Here is a 20,340-nt window from a genome sequence, read left to right as displayed (position 1 = left end):
CCCACGCTCTTCAACTGGTGGCCCTTGCACTCTCTGGCCTGGTAACTTCATGCCAGTTGCTTAAGCATCGAAGTGCAGTTTTTCACACGGAAACGCACTTGTTCGTTAAGTTAATGTACATGGTACAGATGTTATAAATGCTTCTAAAATGTTTCATTGGAATATTTTTTCACGTATTGTATTAAATGACAATAAGCTTATGACCCTTCTGCTCCTCAACCATTTCTAATCCGGCCCCTTTGGAAAAGTAGTTGAAGAGCCGCGCGCTATGCCAGGGGTGCGCAAACTTCCTGAGCTGCGCCCCCCTGCATGGCAGCTGCAGCGTTCGTGCCATGGCGACGCGTCACTGAAGAGCCGGCAGAGCGCAGGTAAGGGAGTTACAGAGGCCTCACGCCTCCCCCGGCATTTCATTTAAATGCCTTAGGGAAGAGCACAAGGCCTCTGTAAACGCTGCACCCCCCTAGAAATTCTTGTGCCCCCGCCCCCCTGGGGGCGCGCCCCCCAGTTTGCGCACCCCTGCTCTACGCTATAGGACAGGGGTTCCCAACTCCAGCCCGCAAAACCCCCAACAAGTCAACTTAAGGATATACCTGCATGACCACAGGTGGTTCAATCAAAATGACTGAGCTACTGATTGAGCCCCCTGTCCTTAAGCTCGGATATTTTAAAACCGACCTGTTGGGGGTTCTGGTAGACTGGAGCTTCTATAGGAGATCAAAAGAACCGCTAACTCTAATTAACTGCTGCTGCAAAGTGCAAATTAAAAGTCAGTCCTTCTCACCATTATCATCACATGCCACCTGACCATAAAGATAATAGAAACAACAAGTGAAAGGGCGCACCTGGCCGTGGGCTAAGAAAGTGACCGGTGACAAGTGAATATATATTAAATATAATTGTTGAAATCTGTGATGCTACAGTGAGTAAAATAAAACTTAATTACGTGATAGTGATCAAAACGATGTGAAATAATTGACATTTTTAGCCGTAGTGAAAATACAGTGAGTGAACTATGTTGTAATTAACAAAATGCAGCTCTTAACCCCTTTTTTCAAGATTTGTTGGCAAATTCTTCCAAATGTAGAAATCTCCAGAAATATTGGGAGCACAGAATGTAGAACCGGGGGAAAGAAGATGAATGACACAATGGTGCAATATTGGGAGGGAGTGGCTCAGTGAGTAAAGACACTGACTTGCACTGAGAGCTTGAAGCAGGGGAGCCTGTTTAATTCCCAGTGTCGGCTCCTTGTGACCTTGGGCAAGTCACTTTATCTCCCTGTGCCTCAGGCACCAAAACATAGATTGTAAGCTCCACGGGGCAGGGACTATACAGCACTATACAGCACTATTGCAGCACTATACAAGAACATGTTATTATTATTATTATTGTTTTCCAATGGGCAATATAGTAGCTAGAAATCTTTTAGATCCACACTTACAATATGTAAATTGAAATCAAGCATAACCCAAATTACAGGAGCATCTGACACAATGAACTTTCCTTCAGAATGTATCTGTATCTGAACGCAGGACACAAGAGATAGATACAATAGTGCAATATACAGAATCTGTAAGAAGAGATGCTGGGGCTCAATCCTCTCACCACCGCCGATTCCGGTCTCTGCGTCCCCCATGACCCATCTCCAATACGTCACTCCCGGTTCCTGCGTCTTCCTGCTACAGGGGCATCAGATGGACCGCGTCTCTTACAGCGTTTCCTGTTCCGGCTTCGTCAGGAGTTGTGATAGGCAATTATTCCTAAACTTTATATACCATCTCTAAGCTTCCTATTGGTTGTTCAATAAAAATACCTTCTAACTTACATATTGGGTGTTAATAGTAATATAAAGATACTATCTTACAAAATCTACCTGGTAGAAATGTGACTGGTGTATTACATTTACATACATTCAAATACAGGAACATTAATATATTACAAATATTGGGAATATATCAATATTAAAAATACATATGAAATATTATATTTCAGCGTTTATAAAACGTCATTCTAAAATCTTTGTTCTATATAATGAATTGTAATAGTTAACACCACATATGTAAGTTAGAAGGTATTTTTATTGAACAACCAATAGGAAGCTTAGAGATGGTATATAAAGTTTAGGAATCATAGCCTATCACTACTCCTGATGAAGCCGGAACAGGCGAAACGTGTTGAGTTGAAAGGGAAGAAGTCCCTGTAACGGGAAGGGGCAAAAAACGGAAGTGACATATCGGAGAATGGGGACGAGGAGACTGCAGTTGGCTATATTGACATTTAGTAAAAACAACAATTAGGTATCATGCACATCTATATTGCTTAACCCCGGCAAAATGTAATATTATAAAGGTATGTGTATTGTATTTACTTTTCCAAAATGTATAAATAACAACTTTCTATTGAGCTGTATATACATTGGTTTACGTAATCTCACTTCAAACCAGAAATGAACAGTATCACTAGGTGGAGACACATGACTGCTTTTTGCCACCACCAAATGACTCATCAAGTTAGTTTGTGCTATTAATGTATTTTACTAGAGAAGCTGTGATATGATTTCTCTATATCAGGGGTGCGCAAACTGGGGGGGTGCACACCGAGATTTTTTGTAGGGGGACGCGGGGCCGTTGCAGAGGTCCCGCGCTCTTCCCCAAGGAATTCAAAAGAAATGCCGGGGGACCGCACGAGGCCTCTGCAACCTCTACTTAATGGGATTCAGCCGGCTTCTGGATGCGTGAACATGGCAACGCGGCGGGGGTCAAGTGACGTCACAGTTGCCATGGTAACGTGTCGTCAAATGACGCTGAGGTAAGGGGGGGGCGCAACAACAGAGAGCAAGAAAAGTTTGCACACCCCTGCTCTATATATTATGCTTGTGAACACGAAATGCGTTGGTCGTCTTTTGCTTCCATTTTTTACAAATGGATAAATAAAATAGTTATATTGCAGTTCACCTAATTACTTGATGCTTTTCATACACTGAAGTTTGGTTTTGCGAAGCAGTTTTTTGTTTGGCTTTACAGCTTGGATGTTCTACTCAGAGGTTCTCTAAACAGGGCAGCTGTAGTTGTTGTTGAGTTTTTGACTTATAGGTTTTTCGTAGCTATTAAAACACATTTGAAAGTATACAACAAATATGTAATAAAATGGGGAATGAGTTATAGGTCTGAGTTCTTCCAAATTATTGCGTCTCCAATGTCTTCGCAAGTATAACTCTTATAGGGGTACGGGTTATCACACCTGTTGCGGAAATGTTCAAGTCAATGGGAGTTAACACCAGAACGGGTGTATAAACTTGTACCGGCACTTCGTGCCCTTTAATTTCATACCTCGATTTGGCCCACAAGTTCTTAATAAGTGGCCCAGAAGAATGAAACTATGAGGATATGCTCTGCAGCTAAGATGGCCAATGGACCAAGACACTCTCACCCCAACTAATATGGCCACTGAACCAGGAAGTCATCCTCTCTCTGACTGATTGTCAGCACCTGCTCCGGGGTTTTAAATAGCTGGTAGTTGCTCTCGGCCAGTGCCCATGCAAAGTATTGCTATACTGGTTGTGCGTCCTTGCTATTGATCTTGCCTGTGACCTCTGTATTGTACCTTGCTTGCCTCGACCTTGAAACTGTGACCTGACCAATCTTTCCTGCCAAGACCCGGAACCGGACATCACTACCCATGAATTTATAGGACTCTGACCCCAGGCCATGGTCAGCGTATCACTCCATACCTCTGCCCTGAGGGTTCGTATCCTAACTTGCAGACAGCAACATAACAGACACACAAGTGATGTACTATAAGCCATTTTAAAATTAAGTAAATCCATATAGCTTCCTTTTCAAGCAGTTTTATTAGAATATTGATGCCAGTTTTGGACTGCTACATGAATTGACGTAACCCATAAATAAAAAAAATGTTACCACATTGTGCTTGCATCACGACTTTGGTACTGGATCAATTAAATAATAATTTGGTATATTGCTAATTTCACTGACTAACCATCCTATAGAATATATATATATATAACGAAAAGAAGACAGCGCGGCTCCCATAGCATAATACTGTAATTTAATAATGAAATAAACGTGCAGATGAATCACGGACACTTACATTGTGCAAAATAAAATCAGACAATAAATTGAGTCTTTACTATCACCCGATGGAGCCTCCGTGGATGTATGCCGTGTGTGGTGTCCAACACACTCCTGTTGTGGATGCCAGGAGGGTGCGCGTGCACCCGATCTCCTCCTGGTTGTAAATTCCACGAGATTATGTGTCTACCGATACTGTAGGATGCTGACACGGTAGTCAGACTTCCTGCATCAAGGTTCCAAGCGTGATGAAGGACGGACAGGCTCCAAAACGAGCAAAAGATAGAAATGCTCAAAGTATGAGTAATAACAATAAAAGTCCAGTGCTAGCTACTTCCCTACGCGTTTCGTCACGATATGCGACTTCCTCAGGCTTTATCCCCTGAGGGATTAACATGGTTCCCTATAGCCTTAAGCTTGCTGCATGGTCACAGCTTTGAGCACAGCCAGGGTTAAGGTGCATACCCAGAAAACCCACCCACAGACAGGTTTTTTTTTTTTTTTTTTGTCCTCACGAGAGGGTACACCCTCTCGCTCATCGGATCCCAGTCCACTTCAGTGGATAGGGAGCTTGCCCTTGGACTGTCCAACCAAAGTCAGACCCGCCCTCGGTGCCCAGTTTCCCTGGAGGTTTCAGCCCGAAAGCCTAGGTCTCCAGGGACATTGATGCCTTCCTCCGTTAGGATTCAGGACATCCGTCTCTTCCTCCCTCTGGCCCGAGGCCCGCAAGGGAGTTCACATCATATCCCCTCTTTCGAGGGTTGTGCGGGTTTTGACCTTAATGGGTCTCATCAGTGTGGGGTTGGTTAACTGGGTATGCAGAGAAGCTAAAGGATGGGGTTTACCATACTGAGTTAAGATATGGTGAGTAAAAAAAGTGACAAAAACCCTCCACAGCAAAGCAAATATGCAAATGTAAATACAACTGTATGCTCATCTGCATGTCTTAGGCAGGTCTGCAACCCCGCCTTTCACCATTATCACCCAGCACACAGCACTATATATATAAACACAAATATGTGACTTAAGGCACTACAAATAGGTTAATATAAATAAGTCATAAATAAGTCAAGGACACATACTCCATGGACAACCTAACCCACAAAATGCATGATACAACAGATAAATCTGAAGAACAACTGGTTCAATGGAACTGATATACCAGTGTTTCACAACCTTTCTTACATTGTGCACCCCCTGCTTTTTGTTCCACGAGCCCCTAATTTATCAATCTTATTGCCTACACAGACCAGTGGTTTTCAACCTTTTCCAGGTTAAGGAACCCTATGTGAAATTCTGAGGAACCCCAACCCTCTCTAATAGCGCGTCTGAAATCAGATGCATTGTAAATTCTTCTGGATTTGGTACAATTTTAAAATTACCTGAAAATTGCAAGGAACCCTTTAGGGATGTTCGGGGAACCCAATGGTTCCTAAGAACCTTTGTTGAAAAACACTGCATTAGACTATTGCTAACAAAACAGGTTGAGTGATCCCGGGCAGGGTAGTGTCCTAAGCTGTAGGGGGAACACACACTTAATAGGGCCCCAAAATGCACCTTGGTGTGTGCAGACAGCATGAGTGGTAGAGCTGTCAATCACAGTGGGAGCTTCCAAAGTCCCGCACCACAATGCCTTGCAGCTGTGAATGCAAGGCACTGTGAGGAGCAACTTGGGAAGTTCCTGCTGTAATTGGCAGCCATACCACCTACGCTAAGGTGCAGTTTGGGACCTTACTAAGTATGTAGTCCCCACACATGCCCAGGAGTCCACTATACTGCCTGGGCTTTATTTTGGCCGAACCCTTTAGAGACACTTCAAAAACCCCTAGGGTTCCATATGGTACATACCAATATGCCAAGGCCTTAAAAAATAAAAATAATAAAAGACCTGAGGAAATCAATTCATTTGAAAGTCCTAAATACACAAAATAAAAATGAGAAGTTAAAATACTGTCTGAGACCTCTTATACCACAACCAGCAGTTGCATAGTTAATTCACAATATTACAAAGATATTCCCTTTCCTGTTGCTCGACTGCTAAAACTCTGACACATGCCCTCTTCTCTCCCTGACTCTCACCTGTTTTACTGCGTCCCCGCTGGTGCTGAGCGTGCTGTGCGCTCGGCGCTTGCCGCTTTTACTTATTGGAGTCTTTATGTGGAAGTCCCCGCTCACGCGGTGCGCGCGCAGGCATGCACGCTCACCCAAGCTTGGCACTTGAGCAGACAAAAAAAACTGACTTTGAAGCGCGCTCAACTTGCCCGCAATGCTCGCCCCCACCCACCCCCCCTTGCATGCAAAATAGACAGGACAATCGGCGCTCATGCTTAGAGAGTTGGTGACTTTCACTGCTCTCAAGGATGATTGCGGTCAGCGCCAGGGACGCAGCCTTACAATCTATCCTAAATGCTGCTGCCAGAATCACTCTTCTCTTTCCTAAATCTGTCTCTGCGTCTTCCTTGCTGAAATCCCTCTCCTGGGTTCCTATCAAATCCCGTATCACACAATTCTCCTCCTCACTTTTAAAGCTTTACACTCTTCTGCTCCTGCTTACATATCAGCCCTAATTTCTCTCTATGCACCATCCCGACTCTTGCGTTCTGCTCAAGGATGTCTTCCTTCTCCCGCCTTAAACCTTTCTCACTGACTGCCCCACACCTCTGGAATGACCTTCCCCTCAATATCCAGCTAGCACCCTCTCTATCCACCTTTAAGATCCACATTAAAACACACCTGCTTAATGAAGCATATGAGTAGCTCCATGGCTGATACTTTACACCTCATACATAAAGCTTGGCCCCTTGCAGACGAACTTACCAGAACGCCCTCTTACTGTCTCTGTACATTCTTCCTACCTACCAATTAGATTGTAAGCTCTTCGGAGCAGGGACTCCTTTTCCTAAATGTTACTTTTATGTCTGAAGCACTTCTTCCCATTATGTGTTATCTGTATTATTTGTTATTTATATGATTGTCACGTGTATTACTGCTGTGAAGTGCGATGTACATTAATGGTGCTATATAAATAAAGACATACATACATAACAAATAAGTGTTCCATTAATGTATTCTATTTATTATTTTCTACCCCCTTTCTTTTCTGAACCTCTACACATATTACAAGTTTGAGTTCATAGCAAATTAATATAAGAGAACAGAAGAAATGGAATGTGACTGTAATGAATGTGTGTTCCTGATTGTGATATGGAATACGTTTTCTGTTTAATAAATAACTAATTTAAAAAAAAAAATAATGTAAAAAATAATATTTATATATATATATATATATATATATATATATATATATATATATATATTATTAAACACCCACGTTTCAAGTCTGCAAAGTTCGGGGAAGATTGACCAAAATGGTACAGTATCAGTGAACTTCCAAAAATGTGCTCTAGTTTTACACCAGTTAAAAAAATAGCATCAGAATTATCAAGGACAATTCACTAGATAGCACCAGAATATTTCCTTAAGTAAATGTGGTGCAAAGCTAGCACAATCTTGTGCAAACTTCAAGAAATTATCCTTTTACCTGTCTTTTACCAGAGATGTGAAGGTCCAAAAGACCCAAGCATATAATTGATGTCATCTCATGTATTGCAAATTCAACCACGTCATCATGAGACTTCAATCAGGTTCATGCCTTTTTTTCACGCAGCAGTAACGCCAACTGAACATGGTATGTATAACCTGTAATAATCAAGGTAGATAAAATTGTACTTTGTGCTAAAGCTCTTTTGTCGCTTTTCTCTTTTGCATATATTTTTTCATCTAACTGCGGCCACACTGCTGCTGAGCGCGCTTGGTGCTTGCCGCTTGGAGCATTCGCACACCCTCCAAAGCTCAGCGCTTGGAGAGACTTGGAAATTTCTAAGCGCTGAGAATGGTTACATGACCGTTCTGTAAGCAATCAGCGTGGAGATTTGCTGGAGAGGGAGGGGGGGGGGGAATTGGAGGGAGAGGCTGGTAAGGTACACACATACACACCACCCCCAATCCAGCCAATCCCTTAATGGACACGCCCACTCCCCCTCAAATTATTGCAGGACAGCTGAGTGCTCATGCTTGGAGAGTTGGTGTTGTCACCGCTCAAACATGAGCGCTCTCAGCGGCAGCGTGGCCGCAGCCTTATAACTTTTTGATATTAAATTGCTCTAGGTAACATGGCTCAATGCCTGTCATTATATTTGGAGAAACGGAGTGAATACCAGACAGGTAAGTGTCCATTGCCTAATTTCCACACTTAGAAAAATAGAGCCGGTAATGTGTGACTCTGGCAGGTCCAGTGACAGCTGCCACGTCCAGTCGACATAGTGTAATTGATTAGGTCTCGGACAGGCAAAACAAACCAAAAAAATGACATTGAATTTAATAATCATGGTTTAGTGCAGGTGGGCTGAACTCCCCGAGAACTATATTACACGCCTAAGTCACCTGTGCTGAAGCTGGGATATCATGAAAGCGTGACCTGTTGGGAGACTGAGGACTGGAGTTGAGCACCCCTGGTTTAGCGGCTGAGGATACACTGCAATCTATGGCCAATCCCAGGCAGTGACTGACACCCATCTTCTTGCTGCATAATCAATGTGTGCACCCCTGGGTATCACGTGACCACGCGCTGTCAATGTCTGCGGGTCACGTGAGCGAGCGGTTTGTTTTTGTGTGTCACAAGGCTCGCGCGCGCACCAGTAGACCGGCACGCGACAAACTTTGCGCGCGTGCGCGGCAGGTGGTCACTGAGCGCGTGCGTATGAAGCCGGTGGGAGCCCCGCTGCCAGGCTGCGAACGGTTTACCCTCCATGCCGAGGCCCTGGGGCGCCTCCGGTCGTATACATGCGTAACGGGAGGGGATTCGGCTTCTCCCCTCTGCCGGCGACGGCATGAATCATCCGGGGCGCCGGTCACCGCTCAGCCCGGAGAAAAACGGCGAAAGTGACTGGGAGCCCGGCGGGTACTACGAGGAAGAGGAGGAGGAAGACGGGGAGCCGTTAGAGAGAGCCCGCGGTCGGCGGGGTGGCGACCAACCTCGGCCTCACCACCATCATCACCGCCACAACAACCACTACCATCATCATCACCGCCATCACCGGCACCACTCGCCTCACACCCTGCCGCCCATGTCCCCGCCCGGCAAGAAGCACCTGGGCCTGGAGCTGCACCTCAGCGGCCAGGCCTTCGACTTCCCGTCCGACCCCGGCCTCACCGGCTCCCCGTCGGAAGGCGAGGACGGGGAGTTTGACGATGGCGGCACCGGGTTGCTGCTCCCTGACCGGAAACGGACCCGCTCCAGCAGCTCCCGGCACCGCTACGAGCTGGTCACGGAGCTGGGGCCAGAGGAGGTGCGCTGGTTTTACAAGGAAGACAAGAAGACGTGGAAACCGTTCATCGGCTACGACTCCCTGCGGATCGAGCTGGCCCACCGGAGGCTGTGGGAGTTCACCGCCGCCGCCGCTGCCGCCGAGGCGGACGGGACCCCACTGTTGGAGGGTCTGGTGGAACAGGCCACGGACTTGGACGTGGTGGCTATTGGAGAAGTGCTGAAGATCGAGCCGGTGTGTGTGAGGAGCGGCCTCTATGAAGTGGATGTGACCGAAGGAGAGTGTTATCCGGTGTACTGGAATCGTAAGTGATCTCCTCCCTCTCCCTAATATTGCCAAGACCCGCTTCTGTGAAATGTACTGCTAAAACTCTCATGCATGGATTACCTTAACATACTGCTAGCAGGCCTCTCTTCCTCAACTTTCTCCTTTGCAATATATCCAATATTCTGCTGCTAGAATAATGTCACTTTCCCCCAAAACAATCTCTGCTAATCTCCACTTTAAATCCCTTTCCTGGTTTACCATCAAATTTCAGATCACCTACTAAATTCTCCTCCTCACCTTTTTTTTAAGACTCTCCACTTATCTGCTTCTTCCTAAATATCAGCATTGATCTCTTACTATGCTCGTCTCTTGCGCTCTGACATAAAGCGAAGATTATACTCCTTACTTACGCCCGCAATGGGCTGCATAGCCTCGTGCGCACCTCTGCAGCCCCAGAGATCTGTGAACTTGGCTGCAGGAGATTGCGGAGGCATGGCGAACGCGTCACAAAGCTGTTTCGCCCTCATTGGCTGAACCACTCACGTGACGTTGACCTCACGCGGCCGCACTTGAAAAGACAAAAGTCTCTTCAAACACGGTCGCGCCTTGGCGTGCGGCCGCATAGGGATTAACACATTTGTGTTTGTCGCGAACACCATCACGCACTGAATAATCTCCTTTCCATCCCTTTCACCGCTACTGCTCTCTCTCTCACCTTAAACCTTTTCCCCTCACTGTCGCTTATATGTGGAACTCCCTTGCACTCAATTTATAAGTAAGCACCTTCTCTCCCCACCTTTAAGGCTCGCTTCCTTTTTAAGTATTTCAATAGCCAAGATTCGTGGCTACTGTCCCACGTCCACAGTCGCTGCTACCAACTATTGTGGCAAAGCAATGCCATCTACTGCACTTATTCATTCACGTGCTGTCTCTAAGGCTGCACTTATAGTGCCTGGCGACGTGACGTCGCGCCAAAACAATTACATTGACTCTGTCACAAGCGCTTTAGTAAGCACGATGGAGCGACGTCGCGACCAAAAATTTTGAAGCCAGGTAAATTTGATTATTTTTTTTTTAGAGACAGTCGCCACATGTGACTGTCTTTAAACCAATCAGAGAGCGCTGCCTGCCCCCTTCATGACATCATTGACCTTGTCGCCAGCGACGTCGTTTAAAACTGAATTATAACTTTCGCTAGTGGCAACGGGTGACATCATTGGTCGCGTCGCTGGCACTATAAGCGTGGCCTAAGGCTGGGGCCATGGTACCGCAGACCGTGCGGAGGTGTCCACACGCTGAGCGAACAGACTGCCTTAAGGCAGTGTTCGCCTCCATGTGGCGTGCGCTCGGAAGCGGGAGGGGGCGCGTTGCGCAAGAAATCAGTTCAAACTGATTTCTTGGCGCGACAGGCCAGTCACGTGAGCGGTTCGCCCAATGAGGGCGAACCAGCTCCGTGACGCCCCTAGGACCGCACGGCTCGTCCACCATTGCCAGGGAAAGCACCTGCTTACCTCAGAGCCTCCGCATGGGCTAAGGCACCATGGCCCCAGTCTGGGTCTCCCAATGTCCACTTAGATTGTAAACTCCCCGGGCAGGGATTTCCTTTCCCTCTGTGGGCGCTATATAAATCAAGCCATACACACACAACAAACCATTGTACAGTGGTTTCGCAATCTTTTTTTACATGGTGACCCTCCTGTTAGAAAATATTTGGTCTGCAAACGCCTAATTAATCTTATTGCCTACCCTTCAAACTATTGCTAACAAAATTGTGTGACCGATCCCAGGCAAGTATAGTGTTCTGAGCTCGTCGGGGGGGACACATGCTTAAGGCCCCAAACTGCATCTCGGTGTGTGCAGACAGCATGGGTAGCTGTCAATTACTGCGGGAGCTTTCAAAGTCGTGCCCCACAATGCCTTGCAGCTGTGGATGCAAAGCATTGTGGGGAGCGACTTTGGAATCGTCTGCTGTAATTGACCACTATACCACCCACGTTGAGGTGCACTTGGGGCCTTTACTAAGTACGCAGTCCCCACACAGGCTCAAATCCACCTTACTGCCTGGAATCTATCATTATAAAGAAAAGAAACTTAGGGTTTCCCGAATCGCTGTACTAAAGAATTTGCAGGCTAATCATTTTTGACAGCTGAAGTTGCAGAGCTTGTTTCTAAAGTTGGTTTCATGTCACTTCACCTTCATTCCTATTTTACAGCAGGGCTATTATTAATAAATACAATTTTTAATGTACTGATCATCCTTTGGCTGCTACAGCAACCATTTAGAAAGTCATATTTACTTCCTCTTTTGAAACCGGCTCTGACGCACACCTTTTTGAGCTTTGCACTTTGGCAACAAAGTATCACAAAGATCTGTTGCTGTGTTTCAAATAGCAGACCATCTATTACTCTGAAAGCTGTAACAATAATGTGTTACGCTTAGTATATGTTACATATCAGCTGAAGCATTTCAGTGACTGCAGCATAGTCCGAAGGCAGCCATATTGTTAGGCATACAATTAGAAGTTTTACAGATTTATAACAGCAGCACCAAAAGATTGCCATCTTAGGTAAGTATGTAGAATTATACCCATTCCCTTGATTGTCTGGTGACATAAGACTAAGGCAGTCTATCAATATTGACAGCTAACCGTGTGTGTGTGTGTGTGTGTGTGTGTGTGTGTGTGTGTGTGTGTGTGTGTGTATCTTTATACAATGCCCACAGCTGTATTTGGCACTTTACAAAAGAGACAATATAGTACAACAAGCAAAATCTGAAACTAGATGAAATCTCTGCCCCGGAGAGCTTACAAACTAAGCGGTATGTTGGAAGATTTACAGAGGCAGGCGGTGAGGGAATAAGTGCAGTAGATTGCCATGCTTGGTCACAATGGATGGTAGGAGCGATTGTGGGTGTGGGGCAGTAGCTGTGAATTCAGGTTAATTAAATGCTTAATTTAAGAGGAAAGTTTTAAAATGTGTCTTAAAGGCGGGGGAGAGAGAGAAGGTGCTTGGTGTTTTACGGCGTGTGAGGGAGTTACACAGGTAAGGTGCACTGAGGGGAAAAAGTTTTAAGGTGACAGCAGTAGCGGTGGAATTGTAGAAAGGAGACAGTTGTGGGTAGAGCGCAGGAGATGAGCAGAGGTATAATTAGAGATCAAAGCCGATATGTAAGGAGGCCCCTGACGAACTTTGCAGAGTGAAATGTGTAGGACATTGGGACTTACTTGACGTACTTTATGGACTACTTATTTTTTTGGACTACTGAAATCTGCTAGTGCCAGAGGAGAACTACCATCATACTTCCTCCGTGACTGAAAGTGATGTCACGGGAGCTGGTTATGGTGTCTGGTGTCAGCGCTCACTAAGAGTAGAGCCACAGCTTCCTATTTCTGACCTGATTTTGTGGCCTACACTGGGGGGGCGCAAACGTTTTTTCCCTGCGCCCCCCTGCCGGCGGTTGTCCTCTCTCCGTTCCCCCCCACTCCCGTTTACCATTTGGTGAATGTGTGTGTATTTTCATCAATTTTACATTTACAAAAAGTTATTGTACGAAGTTTTTTGTTGTTGTTTCATGCCTGAGTTACAGCTGCGTAGAGTGGAAGTAAATGGCCTTATCCATGCACTTTCTAGTGTCATAGCTGCACTATATATTTTGTTCTCTTTTCTTTGTATAGTTGTGAGAGTACTTGTGCTCTGACGTCCATTGCCAATTGCTTTGAGGGATTTTGGGAAGTCCCTTTCTAAAGTTACATTTGCCCCTAATGGTTGTATTCCACAATTTTTTTTCTAAAAGTGTTTTTTTTTTTTTTTTTTTGGTGCTTGTTTACTTTTCTGTTTCGTCAATATGTAGGGACGTGCACATGAGTGGAGAGCCTTGAAGATAAGGAGGAGAGGCAAAATGTTTCAAAGGGAGGCATACTTTTTACATGAGACATTCAACATCACTTGTGTGGCATTTCACCAGATTGTGAAGCTTTGTAACAATAACAGCGTGATATAATTTGTTAGGCCCCAGTTCCAAAGAGATTACAATCTGATTTTGTTGCTTGAGGCAAAGTGAGACTACGTCATTGTGTTTTCTCAGGGACATTGCGTTTAGATCCACATGAGATCTTTCCGGAAGACTTTTCTTCATTTTGCCTCATCAGTGACGTCCCGATCACGTGACTGCTCTGCAGAGTCGTCACATGATCGCAATGTGCCGGAGCGTGCCACAGACACTCCGGCACGTGATCGCTATGTCACTGACTTGAATGGAAGATTATCTTAGATCGATTGAATGCAATCTCCTCAACACAGGTGTGCACAAAGTTTCTGCGCTGTGCCCCCCTACATGCCAGCGCTCGCGCCCCCCTACCTGCCAGCGCTCGCGCCCCCCTTTCCTGTGAACCGGAGTCAAATGACGCCAAGTCACGTGACCCGCAGCGGCAGTTGACGCGCGTTACCATGGCGACACATAACATGATGCCACGTTGCCATGTCGACGCGTCCAGAAGTCGTCTGAATCCCGGTAAGTTGAGTTGCAGAGGCCTCGCGCGGTCCCCCGGCATTTAATTTAAATGCCTCATGGAAGAGTGTGGGGACTCTGCAATTGCTACGAACCTCTGCTCTAGCAAACGAACAAAAAGCTCGACCATGGCATGCCAGAGGTCATGACATCCTAAATACTGCATGGGGCACAAACTCCTTGCTCATGGTGTATATTTTTTTCCATTCATTTGGTGTTTTGCTTCTCTTCCACTCCCCCCCCCCCCCTCCTCCACCACCCCCCTCCTCCCCCACAATGTACTGGTATGAAAGCAACTTACAACCTCCATGAGAATGGAGAGAAAGTAGCTGAATGAAAATGCTGGCTGCTACAGAGAATTGTATTGCAAGATGGGTATCTGGGCACTGTGTGCTGTCTCCTGGCATAGCCTGCTTCTATCAGGCTGGTTCCCAAGTCTGCCCATGTTTATGTATGTGCAAAGTGATGGGTTGTGTTTGCTTACAACTTGCTGCTATCAGCCTCGTCTGTATTTTTGAGACTCCTGTTAAATGGAATTTGTTCGTTTTTTGTGAAAGTGTTCACTTGTTGGTTGTTTTTTTTTGTTGTTTGTTTTTTTTTATAATGTTCTTTAGTGTTTTTTGCTCTCATAAGTAAATCCCAAGGGTTGATCAAGGAAAATAGAGAAATTAACGCCTACATATTCTAACAGGCAGCTTCGGACAGAGCAGCAGATCAACAGGTTTACATCTTGCCCTGCTCTGGCTGTTTCTTGAGCTGCTTAGTCTTATTAAGCTTTATCCCCTTAGCCTCGGATCTTCTTACTCTAGTGCTGAGATTTATATTGGTGATACAGATGTAGCCAAACTTGCTGTCCCCGGATCCACAGTATAGAAAGCAAAATGCTGTGGCTGCATGTGAGGTGTAGAAGGGGGTCTGTTCTTCCACATGGGAACCCCCACAGAAATGTTTCGCTGCTGGGGATGTCGCTGTCAGGACTCCTCTACCTCCTTCGGCAGTGTTAACAGTTAGTCTTTCTACATCAATCTTTTTGTACCAATTTGCTTAAGGTTTCACATTCCCCATTATTCATTGAATTTACTGCAAAATTGCTTTTACTCGTTTTTGCGTGGGTGAACCCTTCCCTCTTCCTACACAAGATCTCAAGCCAAAACCACAGTTATAAACGTTGTCACTGGCAGTATGCACATACTGTATTACTAACAGATCCGATTTAAATACCAATTGAAGATGCCACGAAAGCATTCTTTCTCTTCATTAAACCAGAATTCTGCTTGCACTAGCTGGCATGGACAAAATTGGTACCATCTACTTATCTACTGCATGCAGTATGACCAGGTTAATGGCACATCTTCTATAACTTAATATGTATATGCATGTATTTTTTATTGTATATTTGGTGACCGGAAATTCATACTTTTAAATGCATGTTTGTGTGGGCCACTTGTTTATTTCATATTGTGGTTTTGATTATACTCCATGAAATAACCCAAATAAGTCAACTGAGTAAGCACACCGCTTCCCATCAGCTAGCTGGTTCAATGGTGTATGTAGGGAGGTGTGGTTGAGATTTTTGCCAATTTTAATTTGTAAAATATTTTTTTTGACTTCTTAACTGTGTGTGTATTAGGAAAGATGTAGATAACACTGGCACATAGCAGATTCGAATATGGAGTGCCTTTGTTTTGCCCATATTAAAGATCTTTCACATTGACAGGCTAACTAGTATATTATTTTTGTTTTTGACATTAGTGAACAACTTCAACATCTGAGGCACATTCTCGCAGCATATCTAAAAGTCCACGGTTATATTTCTTTCCTTGGTTAAATTATTTAATGTTTGAAATTCCAAAGATCTTTGACAAATAGATATTTTTTAGGAGACAGTTTAAATATTGTTTTAACTCAAGTATCACACATTCCAGGACAATTTATCTTTAAGCAGAAGTCTAAGGCCTCGGCCATGTTCCCTGCTTGCTGGCAGAAGCGCGCTCCCGCTCAGCACTGAGGCCCTACAGCCGCAATTAGAGCGGCTTTAGTAGGGGCTCACCTATGCTTCCACAAGCGCGCGGAAGCGTAGGTCTTAGGGGAATTTAAAATTCCCCCGCTTGCCGGCGCGACACGCCGGTCACGTGAGCGGTTCGCCCAATGAGGGCGAACCAGCTCCGTGACGTCACTGGCCCACCCCCGGCCAGTGACGTACCCGGCCCGCCCCCTGACGGCCCCCTGACAGCGCGTGCGGTAAGCAACCGCAAGGCCAGGCGCGCCAGCAGGGAGCCTGGCCGAGGCCTAGCATAGATTACTAAAATATTGTGACAAAATGTTAATATGTTGTAACTTTTGTCTGTAAAACACTGACAATCTTTCCTGTGCTAAAATGTATCTTTTAGGTTTAATGTAATTTATGCATTAGTAGCATTACAATGAATTAGCAATCTGTAGCCTAAATGCTCTTGCTGTATCTTCTGGTACTCCCCTTTAACTCCTCACTGATACACTGAGACCCGTTCTCTGCCATATTTAATTAAAACACTTTTTCCTGAAACAAAATTACTGTGAATATATGCCTATGATTATTTTTTATTTATAAAAATGTGTTACCAGGAAGTAATACATTGAGAGTTACCTCCTCGTTTTGAAGTATGTCCTGGGCACAGAGTTATAAAAATACATGGTTACATTAAACACTGGTTCCGAACTCCAGTCCTCAGGGAATCCCGTCAGGTCTTAAGGATATCCCTGCTCCAGCACAGGTGGCTCAGTCAAAATGACCGAGCTGCTGATTGACCCACCTGTGCTGGAGCAGGGATATCCTTAAGATCTGACCTGTTGGGATTCCCTGAGGACTTGAGTTGGGAACACTGCATTAAAAAAACAGGCTTATACAGTAAATTCACAGAAATTTTATGGACAGATAGATTTGGAAAATTGGGTACAGGGGATAAAGGGCTTGTGAGTTTCAGATTGAAATAGAGCAGCTTTAACCTTACTTAAACATCAGCAAATGGTTCACACCCTTTGGCTGTGCCAAAGGCTGTTTGCCTTTGGGGCAAACGCAGTTGTACACTGGGGTGGTTGAGATTCAGTGCAGCTGTGAACACAAAGTTCTTTGTGTCCTCTTGGCCATTAACATTCCAGTGGGATAAAATGTAGAGACCCCCCCCCCCCCCCCCACACACATTTTTTCCCCTTTTAAATATTTCTTTGTTAGAATGGGTTCTGGGTTTTGAATGTGTTTATTGTAGCCCAAATGACAAAGTAATAAGTCATGTACACACCCTATTGTCAAATGATCTGTTAAGAAGATAGCTGACCGGATAAGGTTAGTAGCACATCCACCGTAATCCTCACTATGCATAAGGCAGAAAGATGAGGGAAGAGATACGTGCTGTAAAACATGAGCTTTGTTTCCTGGATAACTTCAAACATATTTTAAAATACTAATACTTGTTTCTCTTATTCTTCCACTATATAATATAGTCCTTGCCTTAAAATAGCAACACCCCCACCCCCCACACACCTAAAATTGAGTTGAACTCCTATAATGTTAGTATGTTGACACCTTAGCTGCATGTTCACATCTTTAAACAATCCCATCTCTAGCTTCCATGGTAACTTTTAGACTGCTCTGGAGAAAGATCCATTTTAACTTCCCGGACAATATTTCAAACTATTATCTCTTAAACTGAAGCATCAGATTTTAAAAATAGTGTGGGAAAGGCCAAGAATACATTTATTAAAGTAAGTAAAAAAAAAAAAAAAATTTAAAGTTGACATGGGTGGGAAGCAGGGGGAAATGCTACAAATGTTTTCTCATAGTACAGGCATACCCCGCATTAACGTACACAATGGGACCGGAGCATGTATGTAAAGCGAAAATGTACTTAAAGTGAAGCACGACCTTTTCCCCACATATCGATGCATGTACTGTACAGCAATCATCATATATGTGCATAACTGATGTAAATAACGCATGTGTAACAGGCTCTATAGTCTCCCCGCTTGCGCACAGCTTCGGCACAGGTAGGAAGCTGGTATTGCTGTTCAGGACGTGCTGACTGGCGCATGCGTGAGCTGCCGTTTGCCTATTGGGCGATATGTCCTTATTCGCGAGTGCTCTTAAAGTGAGTGTCCTTAAACCGGGGTATGCCTGTACAGAACTGATTTATTAAAAAAAACACACACGTAGGGATATTGCTTGGCCTGCAGCTTTAAGAGCTACTAATGGGGGCAAACAGTTTTGTATGGAAATCTTTGCCCCGTTGCCATTAGGCCACAGCCAGGGTGAAAGTGCACGCTAGTGCGCAGTGTGATGAATTACGTTATGGCAATGTGATTGGTCATAGTGCGTGCGTGAGTGTTCTATGTAGAGCAGCTTGAGGAGACAAATTATTTTGTATTTGCTGTGTGATGGCCGGGTCACGTGAGCGGTTCGTAGTGCTTCATTTTATATATATATATATATATTTTGACTGCTGGAGACCAAGCAATATCCCATACATGTGGGTTTTTTTTTTTAAATAATAAATCAGTTCTGTACTATGAGAAAATACTTGTAGCATTTTTGTTTTAATTAAACACAGCTCTGAATGACATTTTTAATGTATTCTAATGTAACAAAAAAATTGTTTCTATAGCAACCGTTTACAAAGTCATATCCCCTTCCTCTTCTGAAAAAGCCTCTGGCACACCTTTTTATGAGCCCTGCCCTCTCTAGCAGTGCACCAATTGTATCTAGTGACTGCCAGGTCACATGATCTTCCCCACAGAACTTTGCATCTTTGGTCCTCTTCTGTTCCACTGAACCCCAAGCCGAATCTTTGCCGATCAATCGGCAACTTAGCTAATGACTTATTATTGTGTGGATTGTATTGATGCACATATTAAAGGGGAAGGGGGGGGGGGGGTAAACAAAACAAACAAAAAAGGTGGCATGAATTGCTAGTTTAATACTCCAACTACCATTTATTAACTGTATTTGTAAATCCACTCCTTTTAAAACCATAGTATTTTAGGCTGTATGAAAATGTTAAAAAGTTGAGGCAACCTTTTAAAATTGGTATAGTTTTAGAGAGAATGGGTTCACATTTGCTAGTCAACTACAGCAGGTGTCTCAAACTTGGTCCTCAAGGGCCACCAACCGGACAGCTTTTATGGATATCCCTGCTTCAGCACAGGTGGCTCAGTCTCCGACTCAATTATTTTAGCTTTGCGATAGGATTTCAAGTGTTAATTATTCTAGGATCCCATGGGGGATTACTTGTTTGCTGTGTTCAGCTGCTGTTTTTTCCATACACCTATTTAAATCAAAATAGCATTTATACTCCCACTTTATATTCTAAACTCTCTTGGTATCCACAGCAAAGCTCTATCCTGGTTCTCATCATACCTTTCCCATCGCACATTTTCTCTGTTGCTAACATGTCTTCGTATTATGTTGATCTGTCTGTTTTTGTACCTCAGGTCTCCGTTCTGTGACCTTTCCTTTTCTCTCTACACACTTTGTGACCTTACCAACTCTTTTGGCCTTGGGTATTATCTCTATGCTGATGATACCCAGATATTATTATTATTATCCTTTACAGTATTTGTAAAGTGCCAACATATTCTGCAGTGTGGTACAGTGGGGGTACAAAGTAACATCAATTAGATAAACTGAATGACATACAAGTAAGGACCAGCAACTGCAAACAGATACAGAAAGTAATGAGAGCCCTGCTCCTGAAAGCTTACCATCTAGAGGGAATAAGTGGCAATGTTGAAACAAAAGGTAAAGTGAATGATCATTGTAGGGGTTCAGTGGGCATCAGGATGGAGTATGGTCTAGCTCAGCGGAGCGCAAACTGGATGGCTGGGGCGCGAGACTGACTGACTGCGGGGGACGCGGGGTTTACAGAGGCCCTGTGCGTTTCCCGAAGGCACTTAAATTAAGTGCCGGGGAAGCGGCGAAGACCTCTGTAAACTTCACTTACCTTGGCTCCGTCGGCTTATAGACACGTCGCAATGGCAACGCCGCGTCAAATTACGCCGATGTGTAAGGGGGGGGGGGGCGGAGAGAGGGGAACTGCCGGCAGGGGGCACAGGGAAAAAAGTTTACGCTTCCCCCGTCTAGCTGCACTGCGCGATCTATTAATGTTTGGGAGTGTTAAC

General features: G+C 44.7%; 2 protein-coding genes and 1 long non-coding RNA gene across 8 annotated transcripts in view; 2 read left to right on the top strand and 1 right to left on the bottom strand.

The window, feature by feature from the left end:
- LOC142503113 (uncharacterized) overlaps positions 1-9,714 on the bottom strand; it is a 45,787-nt gene extending 36,073 nt beyond the window's left edge. For both annotated transcript variants that reach the window (XR_012803941.1, XR_012803940.1), the window contains exons 1-2: positions 8,533-9,714; positions 7,631-7,788 (exon numbers count right to left, since the gene is read on the bottom strand). This is a non-coding gene — a long non-coding RNA (uncharacterized LOC142503113). The remainder of the gene's footprint in view (positions 1-7,630; positions 7,789-8,532) is intronic.
- Positions 1-20,340, top strand: part of LOC142503114 (galectin-3-like) — a 506,920-nt gene that overhangs the window by 209,513 nt on the left and 277,067 nt on the right. The gene's annotated exons all lie outside the window — the stretch shown is intronic.
- The window catches only part of DDHD1 (DDHD domain containing 1), a 56,499-nt gene continuing 44,964 nt past the window's right edge, over positions 8,806-20,340 (top strand). For 4 of the 5 annotated variants that reach the window (XM_075615124.1, XM_075615123.1, XM_075615121.1 and 1 more), the window contains exon 1: positions 8,807-9,720. In XM_075615124.1, the coding sequence (XP_075471239.1) occupies positions 8,979-9,720 (742 nt within the window). In that variant the 5' untranslated portion in view covers positions 8,807-8,978. Of the gene's footprint in view, positions 9,721-20,340 lie in introns of all 5 variants that reach the window. The other variant, XM_075615122.1, reaches the window with a different exon arrangement.

Source organism: Ascaphus truei, chromosome 9 (assembly GCF_040206685.1).
Source record: "Ascaphus truei isolate aAscTru1 chromosome 9, aAscTru1.hap1, whole genome shotgun sequence".
Lineage (NCBI taxonomy): Eukaryota > Metazoa > Chordata > Amphibia > Anura > Ascaphidae > Ascaphus > Ascaphus truei.
Note: the sequence above shows the minus strand (reverse complement) of the source record. Positions and strands in the feature narration are given on the sequence as shown.